Below are 21921 nucleotides of genomic sequence, written 5' to 3'. Positions count from 1 at the left end.
CCTTTTACAGGCCAAGAAGCCAAGGGATAGAGAGGTAAAGTGATCCAAGTGGCAAGCAGATTGTATGACTTTAGATTCCTGGAGGAGCTATTATTTTAAGGAGTCAAATCCGAAGACAGGTTTGAACTACAAGGTGTTTTAATCAGCAGCTGTGTCATAGTGAGGAAATATTCCGCCTGCCTGAAGCAGGGGGAAGGGGCAGCGCTCTGACACCACGTGTATGGATGTTGGAGGAGATGACGTGTCCCCAAAGTCTAGACTCGAGGCCCCAGGGCTGGAGATGAAGTGCGCTGCCTGCGGGCTGCTCACCCTTGAACCTTGTGTGGTCACATCTGCATTCTCTAGACTCCTTTTTATTTTTAGTTCAATATTATTTTATTTTTTTTAATGAAGTATAGTTGATTTACAATACCATGTTAGTTTCAGGTGTATAGATTCCTTTTTCTTTCTTCCATCAAAAAGCATAGAAGATCCGAAGTTCTAAAAAATGCTAATCATGTTAGAGCAAAATGGAGATTAGTTCTGCTTCCCCTTGGAGATGGTTTTTCATTGCTTTCTCCTGATTTCTAATAGAGTCCAGTAAGTCCCGTACAAAAGAACAAGCTATTTCATCTTGCAGTTATTTCTAGGGATTAAGTCATAATCCTCAACCTTCATAAAGTAAAATGTGTCACCACTGCAGCAGACAGCCTGTGCATGCGTGATCGCGGTGCGTCAGTACTGGCCAGGGCGCTGCAGCATTTTGGAGAATGCTTTTAGGCGATGCAATTTAGTAGCTTACGTTTGTAGAGCATAATCCTGTACCCAGCTGCACACTAAGCACTTTGCACGCATAATCTAATTTAATCCTCACGATGACTCTCTAAGGTAGGTGGCATTTGCATCTGCAACTCCCAGATGCAGAAGCGGAGGTCCCCAGAAGTGACTTTCCCTGCTGGCGAGCTGTGGGCAGGATCTGAAGAGAGGAACACCATCTCAGTGTGATAAATAACAGACTGAAATCCCTCTTGTGTAACCCGGAGCTGGCTCACAGGGGGCTCTTGATTCTGTTGAGGATTGTTCCCGTAGTTGGAAATAAATCAGGAGCTTCATGCAGAGCAAGAAGAAGAAGAGGGACGTGTGTGCAGGAAGCGAGTCCTGTGACTGCTGTGCCAGGCGCGGGGGGCTCAGCGGGCACAGACAAAGCCCTGCTCCATCCTGTGCTCAGCCTGGGGCGGAGGCAGGTCCTCAGGCCGTGCACTGTCCGCCAGTTAATTTGTAATTGCAACTTTAATGACTTCAATTGTTGTAATATAATTTATTATTTTCCCCCTTATTTTTAACCATTTAATGCATGCTCTTATGGTAAGCCATGCAGAGTTTTTCTGTTTGGGGCCCACAAACTATTTGGTTTCTACTGAAACATTTTCTAAGAATAAATTTTTGTAGTGCAGTAAGTAACTAGGGCAAAGAATATGGATCTTTTTATGTTTCCTTCTAAAAATGATCATATTGCTTTCTAGAGGGGTCTGGTATTTACTCAGCAAGTATTTACTGAGCTTCTTTTACATGTCAGACCTTACACTAAACAGTAGGGATAGAAGTGAGTGGGTGTACACACAAAAATAATTCAGATAAAAATGAAATGTAAAACCCAGCCATTAAATGCAACCATAAAAAAAATTTAGGTATAAGTAAAAAAAAAATTTTTTCTTTACAATTTCAGTACCAGCGATTTTTGCATCAGAATTAAAAGTGCACATTTCTAGTGACAGAAACTGGTAAGTTGCTTGAGAGGAGGGTCCACACCCACTCGCTTCTCTCCCTACTGCTCAGTGTAAGCTCTGACAGGTAAAAGCAGCTCAATAAATGCTTGTTGAGCAAATAGTGAAGGAGGAGAGTGAAAAGGTTGGCTCAAAGCTCAACATTCAGAAAACTAAGATCATGACATCCAGTCCTATCACTTCAGGGCAAATAGATGGGGAAACAGTGGAAACAGTGGCTAACTTTATTTTTGGGGGCTCCAAAATCACTGCAGATGGTGACTGCAGCCATGAAATTAAAAGACGTTTACTCCTTGGAAAGAAAGTTGTGACCAACCTAGACAGCATATTAAAAAGTAGAAACATTACATTGTCAACAAAGGTTCATCTAGTCAAGGCTATGGTTTTTCCAGTGGTCACGTATGGACGTGAGAGTTGGAGTATAAAGCTGATGCTTTTGAACTGTGGTGTTGGAGAAGACTCTTGAGAGTCCCTTGGACTGCAAGGAGATCCAACCAGTCCATCCTAAAGGAGATCAGTCCTGGGTGTTCACTGGAAGGACTGATGTTGAAGCGGAAACTCCAATACTTTGGTCAGCGGATGTGAAGAACTGACTCATTTGAAAAGACCCTGATGCTGGGAAAGATTGAGGGCAGGAGGAGAAGGGGACGACAGAGGATGAGATGGCTGGATGGCATCAGCGACTAAATGGTAAACTCTGGGAGTTGGCGATGAACAGGGAGGCCTGGCATGTTGCGGTTCATGGGGTCGAAAAGAGTCGGACACGACTGAACTGAACTGAACTATAAACTTCTACTGATAAACTTCTTTTACTTGTAATATTGAAAGGTATCTTTATATCTTGTTATATTTAATGTATTTTTCTAGTTTACTACATTTTCTTTTCATTATTTTGAACTGTCTATGAGTTTAGAATTTTTATGTGTTTGTCAGTCTTCTCCTTTGCCATATCTTCTTTCGCTCTCTAGACTTGATCATTTTCCCACAGACCTGATAAATACTACATTCTTTTTTTCTGATGGTTGCTCTAGAACTTAATTTTAATAAATTTTAGAATGATTTTTAGAGAGTTTTAGAATGAGCATTTTATTATACATTCAATTTTTCTGTACATTGAGTCCATTCTAGTTTCTTTCTATCCCACTGAATCCAATTTCTTTATCTGCACTTTTCACTGTTTAAAAAAGTTACTTAAAAATATCGTTTCGACTAGAGTTCGTCTCGTTCATCTGGTTAGTTTTCAGCAAGTATACTTATTTTTTCATGCTTCAAAACCTTATTAGGATATTTCTAGAAACTGAGTGATATCTCACGAGATGGGTTTGTAATTCTAGTTACACCTCCAGCTAGCTGTCTAATTTTTCACAAGCTTAACTGTAAACTTCAGTCCCTCACTGGTAAACTGGGGAATCATATTAATATTTACCTGGTAAAATATTCAGGATTAAATGAAAAACTTCCATCTAAGGCATTCAGCGCACTTTCCATCACTAGCTTTTGCACAAGAAAGCCTAGAAAAGCGTGAATGGCTGTGACTACCTTGCGGGCAAGCAGCTATTTCTGCACAGAGAAGTTCTGGGGCGACGTGGACGGACGGTGGTCACTTTGCTCCGGGGCTGGACAAGCGCATCAGCGTCCGGGTCCTCCGCCAAGTCCCCCGAGCGCGCCCCCGCCACTCGGAGTCCGCGCCCCCGCTCCCCAAGCGCGCCCGCGCCGCCCGCAGTCCGCGTCCCTGCTCCGAGACGGCCGCGCCCCGCTCGGCGCGCGCAGCCCGGGAGGCGGGGCCGTTGTCTAGGAGATGCGCGCGCGTTTCCGGGAGGACGTGCGTGCGCGGCGCCCGGCAGCCAATCAGAGGGCGGGGCGCGCATTCAAACCGCGGGGCGGCGGCGGAGGCGTGAGCGGCGCGAGGAGGCCGGGAGCCTGCGAGGTGGGGGCTGCGGTCTGGGGGCGGCGCGTCGGTGCGGGAAGGGGTGGGGTGGTGGCCAGCTCGGGAGTCCGGGAGGGCCAGGGGTCCCCGGGGAGGGGAGGGCGGGGGGTCCCCGGGGAGGGAAGGTGCGGGGTCCCCGGGGACGGGTGCGAGGGTCCCCAAGGGGGGCGGGCCGGGGTTCTCCCGGGAGGGCCGCGCCCTCGCCGCCACGGACCCCTCGGAGGGCGTCTTCGGGGCGCGTGGCCGCAGGGCGGCTGGATGGCCGCTGAGAACCCACCCCGGAGTCTGGGCACCCCTTCCCTCCAGTGTCCCGGGGCGCACCCCCGCCCCTCCCCGGACCCAGAGCTGTCTTGCTCCTTGTAAATAGCACCCGGTTTTCAGCTGCGGGTCAAGTCCTCAGTCTCTTCTTGCTTCTGTATTTACTTCCGCATCAGGAAATCTTTAAAATTGCCTGCTTTTAGTTAGAAGGTGATGGGAGATGCTTCCATCCTGGCATGATTGTTAATGATTTAGAACTTGCACAGGTTACTTAAAAATGAACCTTTGTTGTTTTGTTCTTCCAGAGTCATGATCTCTGGGGTTGATTTTAAAAATACGAGGGTTAGTTGCTGTATTAGCAGGAAGAGTCTAGGTGGGAGCAGCAGAGAGCTGCAGCTCAGGGCGAGCTTCAAGTGAGGACCAGCTCCAAGAGAGGGGCAACTGGTCCCAGACTGTGTGGGCTCAGGGAGACTTATGAATGTTTTGTTTCACTGAAGAGTTATACATGTACTACATTGTAGCCCCTTATGTGTGTGATAGTATTATGTCTAAAGAACAATGTATGTACTTTCGTTTAGAATACTTGGTTGGTAAAAATGGTAACCATCATCAGAATCTTTAGGGAGTCCTCCTACTAACATCAAAGACCACTGGCCATAGATCACCTGGACCAGTGGCATTTGATGGAAACGTTTCAAGTGTTGTGAGAATTTCCAGAGCGTGACACTGACCTGAAGTGAGCAGATGCTCACTTGGGAAAACGGCACTGACTTGCTGACACACAGTTGCTACAAACGTTCAGTTTTTAAAAAATGCAGAAGGGGCAATGAAGTGAAGTCCCTCAGCCAGATGAGGCCTGCCTGTGTGGAGAAGAGGAGGGAATTCAATGATAGTCCATCGGGGGAGAGGGACAGCCTGGGTGGTGATGACCTCCCAGTGGCTCAGCTGCTAGTTTTCTCATTGGCTGGGCCATTGCTAGGTGAGGATGAAACTTTTCTTCCTCTTTGCCCTGGGCTGTGAAGTAGGTTCTTCATGTAGTCTGTGAAAAATAGCAAGGGATAAAACCTGAGAGCTCCTGTTCAGATACCCCCCACCCCCGCCCCTAGCTCCGTTTTAAATGAGGGTTCCTTTATTTGCCTTCACAATGAAATAGTTTGATCAGATGTCATTTTGCAAGTTAGAATCAGACATGCAAATTTGAAGACATGTTTACATCAATATAACCAGTTTGATGCAGCGTTGACGGGAAGCTAGACCTCTTAGCTGTCTCTGCTGTTCTCTTTTCTTCTAAACATGACTACTGGATAGATATTGTTGACACATATTTACTTACATTCCTGTCAACTTTGTTGTCTAACTGCTAGGGCAGGCTGAATACCTAACTGATCTTGCGTAAGTTTTCTCAACACAGCAGTTACTTTACAGTGCTTATACTTATTGTCTCTGGTGTTTATTTGGGTATGGTCTGCCTTGAGACGCCTCTCAGACTCATCTCCCTGAGGCCTCCTTGCATGCCATGTGCATTCAACAGGTGTGGAAATGCTTCACTCCAGTCTTTAACTTTGGTCTCTCAGTCCCCCTTGCTGCTCCCCAAGCTGGGGGGCACTTAAAAAAAAATCTCTGCTGACATGTTCTCTTTTCTAGCATTTATCATTTTAACCATTTAAAAATGTACATCCTTAAATATATGGTCATCACTGCCATCCACCCCATAACTCTTGTTATCGGGTCGATCTGAAATTCTACATCTATTAAATAACTCTCCGTTCTCCCTTCCCTAGCCACCACCATTATACTTTCTGCTGATGATTTTAACTACTGTAAGTACTTGATATAAGTGGTACCATATATTATTTGTCTTTTTGGGACTGGCTTATTTCACTTAATATAATGTCCTCAAGGTTCACCAATATTGTAGCATATTGCAGAATTTCTTTCCTTTTCAAGGCTGAATAATTTTCCATTGTATGAATATATCACGTTTTGGTAAGCCATTCATTGGTCAGTGGACATTCAAGTTGTGTCCCTGTTTTATCTATTGTGAATAATGCTGCTGTGAACATGGGTATAGAGATATCTCTTCATTTGAGACCCTACTCTCAATCCTTTTAGGTGTATACCCAGAAGTGGAATTGCTAGATCCTATGCTAATTTGGTGGCACTAGTAAAGAACCTGCCTGCCAACGCAGGAGACATAAGAGAGGTGGGCTCGATCCCGGGGTCGGGAAGATCCCCTGGAGGACGGCCTGGCAACCCACTCCAGTGTTCTTGCCTGGACAACCCCACAGACAGTGGAGCCTGGCGGGCTACAGTCCCTGGGGTCGCAAAGAGTCAGCCACAACTGAAGTGACTTAGTATATGCTGATTTTAATTTTTTGAGGTCATCCATACTGTTTTTCATAGTGGTTGTACCATTTTACATTCCCAGCAACAGTTTACAAGCATACCAATTTCTTCATGTTCTTGTCAATACTTGTTTTCTGCTTTTTTTTTTTTTTTGGCTCGTTTCCATCCTAATGGGTATGATGTGGTATCTCATTATAGTTTTGACTTGCTTTTCCCTAATGACCCATGATGTTGAGCATCATTTTATGTGCTTATTGACTATTCTTATATCTCCTTTGATGTGCTTTTTACATCTTTTTAAGTCACCTGGCACATTTGAACTGATACAGTCTTTATCTGTACGTTCCTTTTAGACTAAGGAAATGAAAATAGAGTTTTGTCTTTGAAATTAATAGTATCCACTAGAGGGCCTGGCACCTCCTGGGATCTTAGCACATATTTGTTGAGCAATGACTGTGTGGTCTTTGAGGTCAGAGATTTGTCTGAAGCTGCTTGGGAAGGATATCTCAGTGGAGATCATGACCTAATGTATGCCCCTGAGAAGTCACTTTCCCATGGAAGGTCCTCATGTTTTTGAAGTCTGTTTGTAATCTGTGCAGTCTAAATTTTATTTATTTTATTTTATCAGATAATTTCGGAAACTGTTGCATAAGAAATGGCCAGAAGTCAGATGAATGTCTAAAGAAGAGCTTAACATTTCTTCAGCAACATTCTTTTTAAAAATAACTTTCTAAAAAAAAAAACAAAAACTTTCTGCCACCATGTCAGCTTCCACTGCACACAGCAGAAATGACAGCGATCTCCTTGGCATTTCTTCCTCCACAAAGACGTCATCCCTGAGTGTCCTCCCCCAGGGCAGCAAGCTGAAGCTGCATTCGAAGTCGGACTTGTCAGTGTGTGAAAATGATGATCCGTTACTGAGATCTGCAAGTAAAACCAGAGGCATCAACAGCACTTACGTTATTTCTGCCTGTAAGAAAACAGAGGACACGCCCCTCTCTCCCAACCCTGTGGGGAGGCTGACACTTCAGAGGAGAGCGACCAGGAGCAAGGAACCCTCTTTGCTTGGCCGTGAGTCGGGAGACGCAGGTGCGAGAACGGCAGAAGCACGCCTTGCATTACAGCGTCGGACTAAGACAGATGGTGTGGAAAAGTGGAAAGGGACGCAGAATGTGGGCAGCAGGACAGAAGATAGTCGGCCTTCACCAGAAACTGGTATAAATGTAAAGACTGTAAACGGTGACAAAAACTTGCCTGTTGCACCTTCTGTACCTTTAACTCCAGACCCGAAAGACCTTGACATGAAGGCTGATGGAAAATGCGCAGCGACGGGTTCTGCCCTCCGCGGGGCGGGTGAGGGCGTCGCCCTCAAGTCCCTACGTGAGCGAGCGCCCACCGGTTCCCAGGGTCAGACTGAAGCTGTTCGCGCAGCGAGCTTGGCGATTAGGCCTACCGAGAGCAGGTTAGAGATCGAAGTGTCAGGGGCAGGGACCTCGCGTCACAGGGGTGCTGCGAAGCAAGCCGCGAAACTTCCACGGAGATTTGAGAGCTTAGAGAAAAGGACGCCCTCGAAGTGTATTTCAGAGCCCAGGTCGACACCCAGGCGTGGCGTCCTGCAGCCTCGGAGCCCCGCTGCCTTGGTTCTGAGAAACAGGAGGCCCACCCTTCAGGTTAAACAGACGCCCCAGAGCTCTCTGCTCGCAAGTCAGAAGGAAGGGGAGCGTGAAAATACATTCCTTCTTGAGGAAGAAACGGCACTTCAGAAAACCTCTGCAGAAACAGACCCCCTGAAGGTGGAGACCAGCCAGGTGACGGTGGCCGTCAGAGTCAGGCCTTTCAGCAACCGGTAGGTGACCCGCTTTTTATCCAGGCCAACTGCTCAGCGGGTCGGTGCGTCTTCATGCCGGCCGGCGCTGCCTGTTTACAGACGGAACTTCTCGGTTCAGTGGTAGTATGTGGATATTTTCGATGATTGGCTATAAAATAAAAAAATCGAAACCACCATATTTTGCAAATGCGAGTTTCTCCAGATATATGTTTTAAAAGTCTGAATGACTTTAGTCTCTAAGGCAGTCTGCTTTCAAATCTGTAATATATGGTGGTGTCTTCTACCTTTCTCTTAAAAAGAATAACAGCCAGTCACTCGTTCCCCAAATAGGTCCTTCCAAACCCTTTCCAGGGTGGTGGTCATCGCCTTATCGTCTGTGACATGTCGTGGTTGTGCACACTCTGTTCTGTGAGGTTTGACTTTGATGGCAAAAAGCTCTCCCCACGAGTGCCTGTGGGTGAGAAAAAGATGGACCCGCCTGGTGTGACTGTAGCATCTGATTATTTTTAAATGCTCCGAGGACAACTGTGAAGACTTCACAGAGTCAGTAGTTTTTTTAGGTCTGTTGTGGATCTAAGTGAGCTGGAGGAGGGTTTGGTGGTCCTGCGGCTTCCCAGGTGGCCAGCAGCAGAGAATCCACCTGCCAATGCAGGACACGCAGGACACAGTTCCCATCCCTAGGTCTGAAAGTTCACCCGGAGGGGGCATGGCAACCCACTTCGTACTCGTGCCTGGAGAATCCCATGGACGGAGGAGCCTGGCGGGCTACAGCAGAGTCCAGCATGCCGAAACAACATAGCATGCACGCGTAGTGACTGCAGTGTGGACAGACCCCTGGTTTGAACCTGAATGGCCAGCAGTTCAGGCAGCTTCTGCAGGGCTTTGAGCCTTTTGGTGAAAATGTGGGGTTAGTGATAAGGGAAGAGAACTTGGGGAGAGCCTTAGGACTGCCCAGGGCAGAGAAGCAGCGGGACAGCCCGCACGGGGGTTGGTCCTAAAGGGACAGAGCGTGGACCCCAAAGCAGCTTACAGCAGGGCCACGGGGAGGACGAGAAGGGTGGTTTCCACAGTGAATTCTCATCTAAGCAGAGTTGGGGTCAAAAAGAGAATTGTGTGGCCAGACAAGGGCTCATTCTGTTTTTCTGCAGCTGTAGGGCAAAAAGATTTCCTCCTGAGTCTGAGATAGAAGCGGGGTGGATGTGAACAGTCAGAGTTTTAAGGGAGATGATTTTAAGGAGGAAGGACCTTTGCAGTCACAGAGACGTACCTAGCTTCCCAAAGACACTTCAATTCAAACTTGTATCTGAGTTTGTGGAAACTGTGCTTTTGTTTTTTGCCAGCTTTGTATAGATTCGTACCTCCAGAAATTCTTTATGATGTTTTTGAATACATTTCCAGGTTAGAACAGGCAGATTTCAGGGGACAGGATGAGAAAAGGGAGAACTTAAGAGGAAAAGGAAGAAGATGGAAAATCCTGTCCAAGTAGGGGAATTTTCTGGATAAGAAATCTGCAATTCCGCTTTTCCTTTGAGCAGTGGCACTGGAACTGCGGAAATAGATTTAGGGAACTCACTATCATGATGTGTGCTGCTCTGCACGTCCCACAGAATCTAAAGCGCCGTCTTGCCCTGGAGGAACGTTATACTTTAGTCTGAAGTCCTTATTATATTCTGTGGAAATAATACTCAGAATAATTGCAATAACGATAGTTTTCTCTGTGCTTCTTTTGAAAGGGAGGAGAGAGAAGGAGCGCCTCAGGTGGTCTTCCTGGACGGGGAGGAAATCGCCGTGGAGCACCCTGGCACGCGACAGGTGTACAGCTTTGCGTACGATCTTTCCTTTTGGTCCGTGGACGAGCGCCACCCGCGCTTCGCGAGCCAGATGGCCGTGTACCAGGCGCTGGCGGCCCCGCTGCTGGGACAGGCCTTCCAAGGCTTCAACACCTGTCTGTTCGCGTACGGCCAGACTGGCTCTGGAAAGTCATACACGTAAGCTGTGTTGTGAAATCCGACCTTCCAGAAACATTCATATCTTTTATGAGAAGAACATAGTTTGATAGAATATCTTTTTGAAACTGCACTGCTCTGGGCTAAGTCTCATCCATTTTACACTCCAGTTCTGCAAGTTGCTTAATTTCTGGGCTTCTGTTTATGCGTGAGATACTGTTTCCCTTGTCAGTATCATTGACCCCGCTTTACTGTAAATTCTATCTCTTGTGTAAACTGAAGCTCAGAGAGGTTATTTTGGAAATTGTGTTGTGAGAATCACAAGCAAGTCATCTCATCAGTGGTCTGGCTCTACTACCTGTCCTGGGAGGAAATACCTGAATTTTAATAGTAGCTAACATTTATCGAGTTGTTACTATATTCCAGGCCCTGTGCTAGATGACTCTGAATTAGATAGTTCTTAATTACCCCACTTTATTCTTTTTTTTTACCTACCCCACTTTATAGAAGAGGAAATTTAGGTTTACTTTCCCTGCAAAGAATGTTAAAACCTAATTAGTTTTACTCCCCCCAACTCATAATGTATTTTGTAGGATGATGGGCTTTAATGAAGAACCAGGAATAATTCCAAGATTTTGTGAAGATATTTTTGCTGAAATAGCCAAAAAACAAACCCAAGAGGTATGTTGTCATGGTCTCTGTAAGCCTTCTCATTTGAGTAGAAAACGGTCAAACAAAGTTAAAATCAGAGCCGTGGCCGCTAAGGAAGAACTCGGCAGACGGTGTGCTCTCTGGCCCCTCTGCCCGGGACGGTGGCGTGGGGAGCGGGCTCCAGACGCGGGGCGGTTCCTCCTGGGGGGCAGAGACGAGGGCGCCCTCCCGGTCTTCTCCGCTTCCTCGGCTCTACCAGCTGTGCGGACGGGGTGTGCAGTGACCCCACCATCGCGTGTGTCTGCGGTCGGGGCGCATGCCCCCCCAAGGACAGCAGGGGTCAGGGTCATGGCAGCGGCAACAGGAGACTGGGGGGCGGCCTGCAGACTCAGCCCAGGGTCGAGGTCCCCGCCGCTCACGCCTGGGCCTGTCCCGGCACCGGCTGCCCACGCCCTCACCCCATCCTGCGTGCGCTCAGCTGTCTGCCAGGCAGCCTGCAAGACCGGTTCTGCCCATGTTTGCTTGATGAGAAGAGCCCCCCAGAATGTGTCAGGAGGCCGTCGTGTGCATGTATGTGTGTGTACCTGCTGAAAAGCTGCTGGAGATTCTGTTTCGTTTGGTTTGGAGGGTAGTCTGAGACTTTGTAATTTTCCTACAATCCTGGACACTTCCTGCAAATGGAGTGTCCTGCAGCCTGAGGTTCACGAGGGTACAGCAGGTATCACCTCTTCGTTCCTCCTTGTGGGTCAGTAGTATTCCATTGTATGTACACACCGCGTGTTCTTTATCATTCATCTGTTGATGCTTCGGCTGTTTTTATCTTTTAGTTATTGGGTTGGCCAAAAAGTTTATTTACACCATCTGATGGAAAACCCAAAGGAACTTTTTGGCCAACCCACTATCTAGTGCTGCTGTGAATATTGGTGTACAATTTTTATTTGAGTAATTTTTATTTGAATTTATTTGTAAGTCTTTGGGTAAATGTGAAATTGCTGGATAAAGTCTATGCCGAACCTTTTGAGGAACTGCCAGCCGTTTTCCGCATCACCGGGACCATTTTACATTCCCAGCCGCAGGCCTGGAGGTTCCGATTCCAGCTCTCACCAGCTTCGCTGTTTTCTGTTTCCTTGACTGCAGCCGTCCTCGTGGGTGTGAAGTGGCTTCTGACCATAGCTCTGAGCTTCTTTTTCCTGCTGACCTGCGGTGTTGGGCACCTTTTCTTGTGTCTGTTGACTGTGCATCTGCTTTGGAGAAATGCCTGTTCACTCCTTTGCCTGTTTTAATTGACTGTTTGTCTTTCTGTTGTTGAATTGTAAGAATTCTTTATCTGGAGATGTGTGTATGCGCGCTGCCTGCTAAGGCTCTCAGTTGTGTCCGACTCTTCGTGACCCCGTGGACTGTAGCCCACCGGGCTCCCGGTCCATGGGATTGTCCAGGCAAGAGTACTGGAGTGGGGTTGCCATTTCCTCCTCCAGGGGCTCTTCCCCACCCAGGGATCAAACCCGGGTCTCTTGTCTCCTGCCTTGGCAGGCGGGTTCTTTACCACTGAGCCACCTGGGAAGCGCTTCTATGGGGATCATAGAGCCTTAAGAGATCTGATGTGTAAGAAATCCAAGGACTTTCAGATAAACTGTTTGCTTTGTTTCTGTTTCTGCTAGGTCAGCTACCACCTTGAGATGAGCTTCTTTGAAGTCTACAATGAAAGAATTCATGACCTTCTTGTTTGTAATGGTGAAAATGGGCAGAGAAAGCAAACGGTAAGATTTAAAAACTTACTGTTTTTAATTTGTTTTTATTGATGCATAGAGTGACATTAGTTCTCAAGATGATACATGGCTTAATTACTGCAGTGCTCTTATATGATAGCACATGCTTCGATGTGCAGTCTAACTGTGTTGCCACTTACTAAATAAGCTGAACATTATTGTTAGTGGACATTAAATGAGTTATTAACTGTAACCTCATTTTACTTAAGCAAGTACTGTGTCAATATTAAAGATGAAATATTCCAAGATTTAGTTGGACCACACATGTCAAATATAAAATGCCTAAAAGTATGTGAAGCCAAAAAAAGAGTAGCAGTTTAAAAAAAACGGCCTTGTTTTTGAAGAATATGTATTTCACTGGATTATTTAGCAAGCTGATACAGATAAGATTTTCTGTGAAATAGAAAGTTTCACAAGGCATAAACTTTTTAAAAACCTGCAATTATAATGAAAAGATTTTTAGTTTTGAAAAGGACCGTGGAGATTTGAGAAGCTACAATCTGAAGAGGTCACTTGCTCAAAGTCACTCAATCTGCCTTTGGCAACATCTAGAGACTTAAGCAAAATTTAGCATTTCCTTCTAAGACTTCTATGTGTTTTAAAATTTCTGCTCATAAAGTGTAATATGTATAATGTGAAACTGAAAAAGGTGTTAACTGAAATTAATTGAATGTATTGTGGAAAGCCACTTAAGAGCACATGAACAGTAGCTACGGCAGGACTTGAGAATAACAAACCTGTGAGATATTCGATGTCACAGTAAACACAGCCAGACGCTGCGGATGGGACTGGTTCCTGGTCCCCAGGCAGTTTCCTGGTGCCTTGCGGGTGTGTTTCTGTGAGAACCTTTATGTTTATTTCTGGGCAAAGTGGAGACAAGTCTTTTTACTGTAGACTCAAAATACAGAAGAAAAGATGATTAGAAGCCCATTTTATATAGAGTATCTGTATTGTGCTAACACAGCCTGTGTTTGCCCACAGCTGCGAGTGCGCGAGCACCCGGCCTCCGGCCCGTATGTCGAGGGCCTGTCCACGTGAGTGCGGCGTGTGGGCAGGGGGCGGGGCCTGTCCACGTGGGTGTGGCGTGTGGGCAGGGGGCGGGGCCTGTCCACGTGGGTGGCGTGTGGGCAGGGGGCGGGGCCTGTCCACGTGGGTGTGGCGTGTGGGCAGGGGGCGGGGCCTGTCCACGTGGGTGTGGCGTGTGGGCAGGGGGCGGGGCCTGCCCACGTGGGTGTGGTGGGCCGGTGAGCGGGGCCTGTCCACGTGAGTGTGGTGGGTGGGCATGGAGTGTTGTATTCCTGGGCGCCCCCCCCCCCCCCCCCCCCCAGCAACTTGCAGGAGCTGCGTCACTGCTGTCTTCTGGCCTTAATACGCTCCAATTAGACGTCCCTTCTTTTTCCAAATGGAGAGTTAGCTGCTTCTCTTTGTGTTTCTCTCTCAGGGCGCCTGTGAAGCGTTCTCATAGAGGACTAATCACACCGAGTGGGAGTTACCTGAATTTTATCTGACTTCTCTCTCTCCCCTGCTTACCCACTAAGTTCAGCCTTCCTTCTCGAGCTGCTTGTTTTATCTGTCCCTTTAAGCCGAGGAGTGGAGAAGGCATGGAGTTGAATGCTTAGAGTTAGAACTATACTGACAGTCATTTGTTTGGCTTTCAACTCCAAATGCTTTTTTAAGGGAACAGAAAAGTGATGAGAAAAGATTTAACTCCATTTAGTAAATCTGGAATTGTGCTGAGACCCACGACACCCGCAAACCCACACCCATGTGTACCTGTACTTGAACATAACACCTTTGCTGAACCACACCCTATGTGTGTATACGGGTACCTCTGCCAACATAAGGGTTAAAGTTTATCTTTTGGTCTCATGTCTTAGACTTGGATATTCCAATGTTCAAATGCTAAGGTTCTTCATTATATTAAGAAAAATCATATTTTAAAAAATTAGATAAAATTAAAGCATTATATTTTATTTCCTACCTTTTAGAATGGAGAAAATGAAAGGCTCTGTCACAATCAATATAATAATATCTATTCCATTGTGATATCCATGGAATAATTATGTAATTGATAGGTGGTGGTTTTATAAGAGCAGGGGTGTGATGAATCATCAGTAAAATGGATTTTGTCTTTTTGCTTTTTTAAAATAGGAATGTTGTCAGTTCTTATTCTGATATCCAGGTAAGGTTGATTGTATTTTGTCTTCTCTCCATTAGATAGAAAGATCAGAGTCATAAATACTCATGAGAATATTTCCCCTTACTTTCTGTTCTCATAAATTAAAGGTTAATCTTGTTAATTTATAATCAACTGATTTTGTTTGTGTAAACTTTAATAAAAAGAATTACTCTTCTAAACTAAAAACTTAAATTGATTATCATGTCAGTTTAGAGTTGTAGAAATAACCTTTTCAAGGTATCTCCTGATTCAAGTTTCTGAGACAGAAAAAGAAAACAAACAACTGGAAAATGGTAATACAAATGAGTAAATAAATATGTATTGATAATTTTATTTTGCAAAGTGATTATTGGTGTGTGTGTATGTGCTTGCTTCATACTTTGCCCCGGTCGGCACGTCTGAGCTCTGGCCTGCCTCCCTCACCAGGTCTGGCTGCAGCTGGGGAACAAGCAGAAGGCCACGGCCGCCACCGGCATGAACGACAAGAGCTCACGCTCTCACTCCGTGGTCACCCTGGTGATGACCCAGGCCAAGGTACCCTGTCGCTGAGGGCTTGCCTAGGAAAGATGCTCACTGTGTTCAAGTTGCGTGTTGTCCTTATTTCCTCCTTTAAATCAAAGGTAAAAGCATGGTCACATAAGTATGTAACATAACTGGGTTTTAGGACATACACGCAATGACTCACATCATATCAATATATGGTAATATATTATCAATAATACATAATACTTGTATCTGAAGAAACATGTCAGAAAGTAAAGGATTTTAAATAATGCAGGGACTCCCTTGGTGGTCCAATGGATAAGACTGTGTTCCCAGTGCAGGGGACCGGGTTTGATTCCATATGTTGCAGCTAAGACCCAGCACGTGGAAACATCTGAGCCTTGTCGCTCTAGAGCCTGTATGCTGCAACTTGGGAAGCCCATGAGCCACAGTGAAGACCCAGCACAGCCAAAATGAATTTAGCCATAGGTTCCACCACTCAGATAAACCCCCTCAACAGTTTGGTATATAATCTTTCAATTGTTTTACAACCACACATCATAAATTTACAAAATCTGTAGCAATTTCATGGCTTTAAAATTATTTGCAAAATACTGTTTTTCATAGCTACATAGTATTCCTTTGACTATTAAAAGTCCTCAGGTTTTTCTCAGATGTTGGACATTTATGTTGCTTTTAAACATTTTGCTACTTCAATGCTGGGGTAAACAACACTTTTATAAATTAAGCTTCTTCTCTATTTATTGTTGTTTCCTTAATGTAATTGAGTAGTTACAGGTCTCTGGCCCTTTGAAGTCACTGCTTTTATTTTGGTGTAGTCCAGCGCTGCTCAGTGTGTTCTGATGAGTTGTCATGGATTCACGGAGACAGCTTCTTTATCCCTTGTGTTTGTGATCTTGTGTAACTCTCTGTTTTGCAGACTTATGGTGATGGCAAGTCATGAAAGAACTTATGATGTATTATTTTGATGCCTCTTTTCTCCAGACAGAATTTGTGGAGGGGGAGGAGCTGGACCACAGAATTCGGAGCCGCATAAACCTCGTGGACCTGGCTGGCAGTGAGCGGTGTTCCGCAACTGGGACCATTGGGGAGCGGCTGAAGGTAACGCGCCCCCTCGTGCTGGGGAGCTCAGGCCTGGGCTGTGTTTTTAGGAGATTACAAGCTCAGCATACTTAACCAAAAAAACCCCTCTCTGAACCTGCACTTCATAGACTACGGTTTGAGGCTCAAAAAGGGACCCATAGTTCTTGGTTATGATTGCTTTTCAGAGACAGTTGGTAGACTTTGAGTCCAAAGGGAGTGAGTAGATTCTGAAAGGAAGTATTTACTCAGTAATTTTCAGTTCAGTTCAGTTCAGTAGCTCAGTCATGTCTGACTTTTTGCGACTCCATGGACTGTAGCACTCCAGGCTTCCCTGTCCATCAGCAACTCCCGGAGTTTACTGAAACTCATGTCCATCGAGTCGGTGATGCCATCCAGCCATCTCATCCTCTGTCGTCCCCTTCTCCTCCCACCTTCAGTCTTTCCCAGCATCAGGGTCTTCCAGTGAGTCAGTTCTTCACATCAGTGGCCAAAGTGTTGGAGCTTCAGCTTCAACATCAGTCCTTCCAATGACTATTCAGGACTGATTTCCTGTAGGACTGACTGGTTGGATCTCCTTGCAGTCAAAGGGACTCTCAAGAGTCTTCTCCAACACCACAGTTCAAATGCATCAGCTTTCTTTATGGTCCAATTCTCACATCCATACATGACTACTAGAAAAGCCACAGCTTTGACTAGATGGACCTTTGTTGGCAAAGTAATGTCTCTGCTTTTTAATATGCTGTTTAGGTTGGTCATAGCTTTTATTCCAAGGAGCAATTAGGGAAGAAATATATTTTGTGAGATAAATTTGTTCTGGAGCAGGTTTGATTAAAATGTTTGATCTTGTCCCCAGGAAGGCGTGAGCATTAACAAGTCGCTGCTGACCCTGGGCAAGGTCATCTCTGCACTGTCCGAGCAGGCTGGCGGGCGGAGCGTGTTCATTCCTTACCGCGAGTCTGTCCTCACATGGCAAGTAGCTCTTGAAGAGTAAAGAACTGAACAAGATACACTGAGTAGTGTGGGAAAGGGGCATAGACCGACTGCATGTGACTCTCCTATGGATTTAAGAGCCAGGCTACCTGGACTTGACCTTGATAGTGCTCCAGCCTGTTTCCTGTCTGAAATAACGGGTATATATCAAGACGTATCTTTAGGGTTGTGTGTGTATGTGTGCTCAGTTGCTCAGTCATGTCTGACCCTTTGCAGTCCCATGGACTGTAGCCCGCCAGGCTCCTCTGTCCATGGGATTCTCAGGCAAGAATACTGGAGTGGGTTGCCACTTCCTCCTGCAGGGGATCTTCCCAACCCGGGGACCGAACCCGAGTCTCCTGCGTTGGCCAGCAGATTCTTTACCACTGAGTCTCCTGGGATAGTGAGGGTGAATGATGGATGTCAAAAGTCTTAGAGGCTTCCCAGGTAGTGCCGTGGTAAAGAGCCCACCTGCGGTCAGGAGACATAGGAGACACGCAGGTTCGATCCCTGGATTGAGAAGATCCCTAGATAAGGAAATGGCAACCCATTCTCATATTCTTGCTGGAAAATCACATGGACTGGGGAACCTGGTGGGCTCCAGTCCATTCATGGGATCACAAAGAGTCAGACATGGCTGAGTAACTGAGCGCACACACGTACAGAAGCTCTTAGTGCATGGTGTGTGCTGCGTCAGTGTCAGCCTCTGTGACTGTATTTACTATTATTAGTGCCTGACGTTTGAGCTTGTGTGCTGTCACCAGACACACTGCTGTGTGTGCAAAGTGAGGCTTAGCACACACTGGCTGGTTCAGAAAGTAGTTTTTCATTAATGAGTGCGTATGTAACTTCAGATATGTTACATTCAGTTTACATCTGTATATATTTAATGTTCAGTTCTGAGAAGGACATCTCTCTCCTTGACAGCAGTATATCTTTATACTTTATTATATTGTAATCGCCACCTCAAAACCTGTCAGAGAACAGTCTGATTTTCTTTAATGCCTCTTGAAAATTAAGAATAACTTTTGAAAGTTGAGACTGATTCATTCTGCATTCGTAAAGATAGGCTTTTTAGTCTCATAATTTTTTTCCCTCTCAAGTAAGGCTTTTGCATATATTAGTAACAGAGAACAAAATTTGTGTTTATAAGGTTCATCCATCATTTTCTGCACTTCCAGGCAGGTGCTTTGAATCATCATGGTGGCTCCAGAAACCCAAAAGCAACCAGACACGGTCCCTCCCTGAAGCAGCTCCCAGTCTAGTGCAGGGAGAGGAATTTCACTAAAGATTGGATAGTTACCCACATTTTAAAATCTCTGTACAGACTATTGTTTCACAAAACAGTATACAAAGTGTGAGAGGAAATAAAGTGCTCAGAGACCTAAAAAGAGCTGCTGCTGCTGCTAAGTCGCTCAGTCGTGTCCGACTCTGTGCGACCTCATAGATGGCAGCCCACCAGGCTCCCCCGTCCCTGGGATTCTCCAGGCAAGAATACTGGAGTGGGTTGCCATTTCCTTCTCCAATGCATGAAAGTGAAAAGTGAAAGTGAAGTTGCTCGGTCCTGTCCAACTCTTTGCGACCCCATGGACTGCAGCCCACCAGACTCTTCCATCCATGCGATTTTCCAGGCAAGAGCACTGGAGTGAGCTGCCATTGCTTTTCTGTAAAAAGAGCTGCAAGTACCAGAAACATTCTACATGGCTGAGTGAGGAGTGGAACAGTGTATGACGCTATCCCGTTAGCATGCTTCGTACTTTCCCGGTACCCGTCGTTATTCGGTCATTGCAGAATCGAAGTCTGACGGTGGCTGTTTTCTGCCCAGGCTGCTGAAGGAGAGTCTGAGTGGAAACTCGAAAACCGCCATGGTCGCCACGGTCAGCCCGGCGGGCAGCAGCGTGGAGGAGACGCTGAGCACGCTGAGGTACGCCGCGCAGGCCCGCAGCATCGTCACCGCCGCCAGGGTCAACGAGGACCTGAGCGCCAGGCTCATCCGGGGTGAGCGCCGCCTCAGACCTGAAGGTCGCTGGGCGAGTTTCATCTACAATACTCACTGTAGTCGTGAAAAGAAGCGGTTTAAGAGAGTTGAGGGTTTTCCTCTCAGGCTGGCTGCTGCTCCTCATCACCTTCCCACGCTGACGGCGGACGAGACCACCATGGGGCGCGGGGCGGAGGGGCCGGAGGTGGGGCGGGGCCGCGGCCTCTGTGGGAGCAGCGGCCGCCCCGGCTCAGCTCTGCCCGGCCCGCCCAGCGCCCCCGGCCGCGCTTCGCCTGCGTCCCTCCCACAGCGGCTCGACGGTGCACGGAGCCCGCGGGTGCCGGCTGGCTCCCACTCAGTCTTGCCCCCTTTGCATCTCCTCTCTCCACCAGCGGGAGCATTTCCATTAGTCTTCTGAATTCCAGCTTGGAAACCTTTGATCTCTAGCTCTAGTCTTTATGGGTACGCTGTGCCAGGGTTAGGGTTAGGGTTAGAGGGCTGTTTGTGTCGTCCCAGACGAGTGCCCGGGCCCTCTCAGAGGGGCCCTGCGTTGGACATTTCGTGGCCATCCTGCTAAGAGGGAGGGATTCATTAACAGCGGAGCGGTTTTTCAGGTTAAGGCTAGGTAAGGATTTGTAAGTAATTAAAGTAAAATTTCACTTAGTGGTTCTTAAGACTTCAAATAGAAGATCAGCCGTTCATGTCTACTAGACTGTATATCAAATGTTATTAATCAGGTCTCTTTACAAATGTTTAGAATTGAAAGCAGAAATTGAAAAGTTAAAAGCTGCCCAAAGAAGCAGTCAGAACATTGACCCTGAACGATACAGGCTCTGCCGGCAAGAAATCGCGTCCTTGAGAATGAAGCTGCATCAGCAGGAGAGAGAGATGGCGGACATGCAGAGGTGCGCGGGCGCCAGGCGGCCGGCTATGGGCGGGGCGGAGGCGGGGCTCTGTGTGATGGGGCGGGGCCCGGGGTGGGCAGGGGCGGGGCTCTGTGTGATGGGGCGGGGCCCGGGGCGGGCAGGGGCGGGGCTCTGTGTGATGGGGCGGGGCCCGGGGCGGGCAGGGGCGGAGCTCTGTGTGTGATGGGGCGGGGCCCTGTGCTGCTCGGGCCCCCAGGGCGGGCAGGGGTGCGGGCTCTGTGTGTGATGGGGGGGGACCCTGTGCTGCCTGGGCTCCCAGGGCTGGTAGGGGTGGTGGCCGGGGCTGGCGGGGAGGCTGAGGAGGCACCTGAGTCTGAGTTCATCCTCTCTTCCATATGAGTGCAGCAGCTCATCCCCAGACCATGACGTTTGAAATATTCCCAAGTGGTTTTCTAAGTTTTGTTGACTATCTCTTGATTCTTAATCATTTATATATCTAGATATTTTTTTAACTCTTTTAAACTCTTTTGTTTTTATTTGAAAAGAATGTGGAAAGAAAAACTTGAACAAGCTGAAAAAAGAAAACTTCAAGTAACAAAGGAGTTACAGGTATCATTTCAGCTCTCTAAACTGATTTGAAAATTTGCAAAGAAGTATGCCAGTAAATATGCAGATGTAATTTCTCAAATGCTCATTGTATACTGACTGTACAGAGCAAAATGTTAGAGGGAATCCTTGTGAGGAGCTTTAAGAGCGGGATTGTGATGGCTTAGAGCCTATGAGCTGGTTGGAAAGTTAAAATATAAACAAACTCTCTAGTTCTCTTGATGTTAGTTCAACAAACATGAAATGTTTGTGCTGTGCCAGGCCTGGGGAGGCCGAGGTGAATCCAGAGCATGTGTGACGCAGAGGGAGGTTTACGGAAGTGTCGTGTGATGCGAGGGGTTAAACCACCTGGTAGGTACACGGTGGTGGACCCTGGCTGTGTCGTGTGAGTCACCCTAATGCAATGGGCGGAGGAGCTGGACACAGGAGGGAGTAGTTCTCTGTGATGAGGGCGGTCACTGGGAGGACTTGGAACAGAAAGGAACAACTAAGCAAAATCTCGTACAATGAGCAGGAGCTTGTTGGCTACCAGAGTCAAAACGTCTAAGCAAAGAAATAGCATGATTAGCAGCACACAGGGCAGCCTGATGCCCTGAGAATTAGGAACAGATGCGTGGCTGCAGGGACGGGTCAGACTGGAGAGAGGCACAGCCGGGCCACAATGCAGGGAGGACCGGTGGGCGGGCCGCGGCGGGTTTTAGGTGGAAGGAGGGCCGAGCAGCATGTGTCTGGACAGGTTCTCCTGGTGAGGCTGTGAGAGAGGGTTCAAGGGAGGGAAGACGAATGCCGGAAAAGAGACCCATCTTGGAGCTATGGCTGAGGTTACGGGAGGAGGTGACGAGAGCTCGGGGCAGGCGGTGGGGGGACTGGGTGCATGGGCCGGAAAGGAAGAGAGCTGACAGGCTCAAGAGGGTTTTCCTGAGATGTGTGTAGACAGGGAACTGGGGAATGGTGCCTGAAAGGTGCGCCCTGCATCATGGGATCAGGAGGTTATTGTCACGGTGAGGGGACCCGGTGATGGCTGCAGAGATGCGGTAGCAGGACCCGACCCACTGTGGATGGCTGCGGGTGAGGACAGGTGCATGGAGCCGCCAGGTTGAGCCCTGAGTGGGATGAAGGTGGTGAGGGACACAGGGTCAGCGTCACCCTGGGAGACTTTTAAGAAGTATGCCGGTCACACAGCATACGGTCACACATACACATACGCGAGGAGATGGTCTAAGAGACCATTAATTACCCAGTCACATGTCC

The 21921-nt window shown here is 47.3% G+C and overlaps 1 protein-coding gene across 1 annotated transcript in view; it reads left to right on the top strand.

The window, feature by feature from the left end:
- Nucleotides 1-3646: 3646 nt before the first annotated feature.
- KIF14 (kinesin family member 14) overlaps nt 3647-21921 on the top strand; it is a 42419-nt gene continuing 24144 nt past the window's right edge. The window contains exons 1-13 of the mRNA XM_065936333.1: nt 3647-3690; nt 6923-8140; nt 9856-10110; nt 10662-10749; nt 12378-12476; nt 13467-13519; nt 14637-14667; nt 15091-15198; nt 16153-16269; nt 17105-17220; nt 19046-19218; nt 19956-20103; nt 20610-20673. Of these exons, the coding sequence (XP_065792405.1) occupies nt 7056-8140; nt 9856-10110; nt 10662-10749; nt 12378-12476; nt 13467-13519; nt 14637-14667; nt 15091-15198; nt 16153-16269; nt 17105-17220; nt 19046-19218; nt 19956-20103; nt 20610-20673 (2337 nt within the window). The 5' untranslated portion in view covers nt 3647-3690; nt 6923-7055. The remainder of the gene's footprint in view (nt 3691-6922; nt 8141-9855; nt 10111-10661; nt 10750-12377; nt 12477-13466; nt 13520-14636; nt 14668-15090; nt 15199-16152; nt 16270-17104; nt 17221-19045; nt 19219-19955; nt 20104-20609; nt 20674-21921) is intronic.

The sequence above is a fragment of the Muntiacus reevesi genome, chromosome 5, assembly GCF_963930625.1.
Source record: "Muntiacus reevesi chromosome 5, mMunRee1.1, whole genome shotgun sequence".
Taxonomy (NCBI): domain Eukaryota; kingdom Metazoa; phylum Chordata; class Mammalia; order Artiodactyla; family Cervidae; genus Muntiacus; species Muntiacus reevesi.
This window is presented reverse-complemented; position numbering and strand designations above follow the sequence as displayed.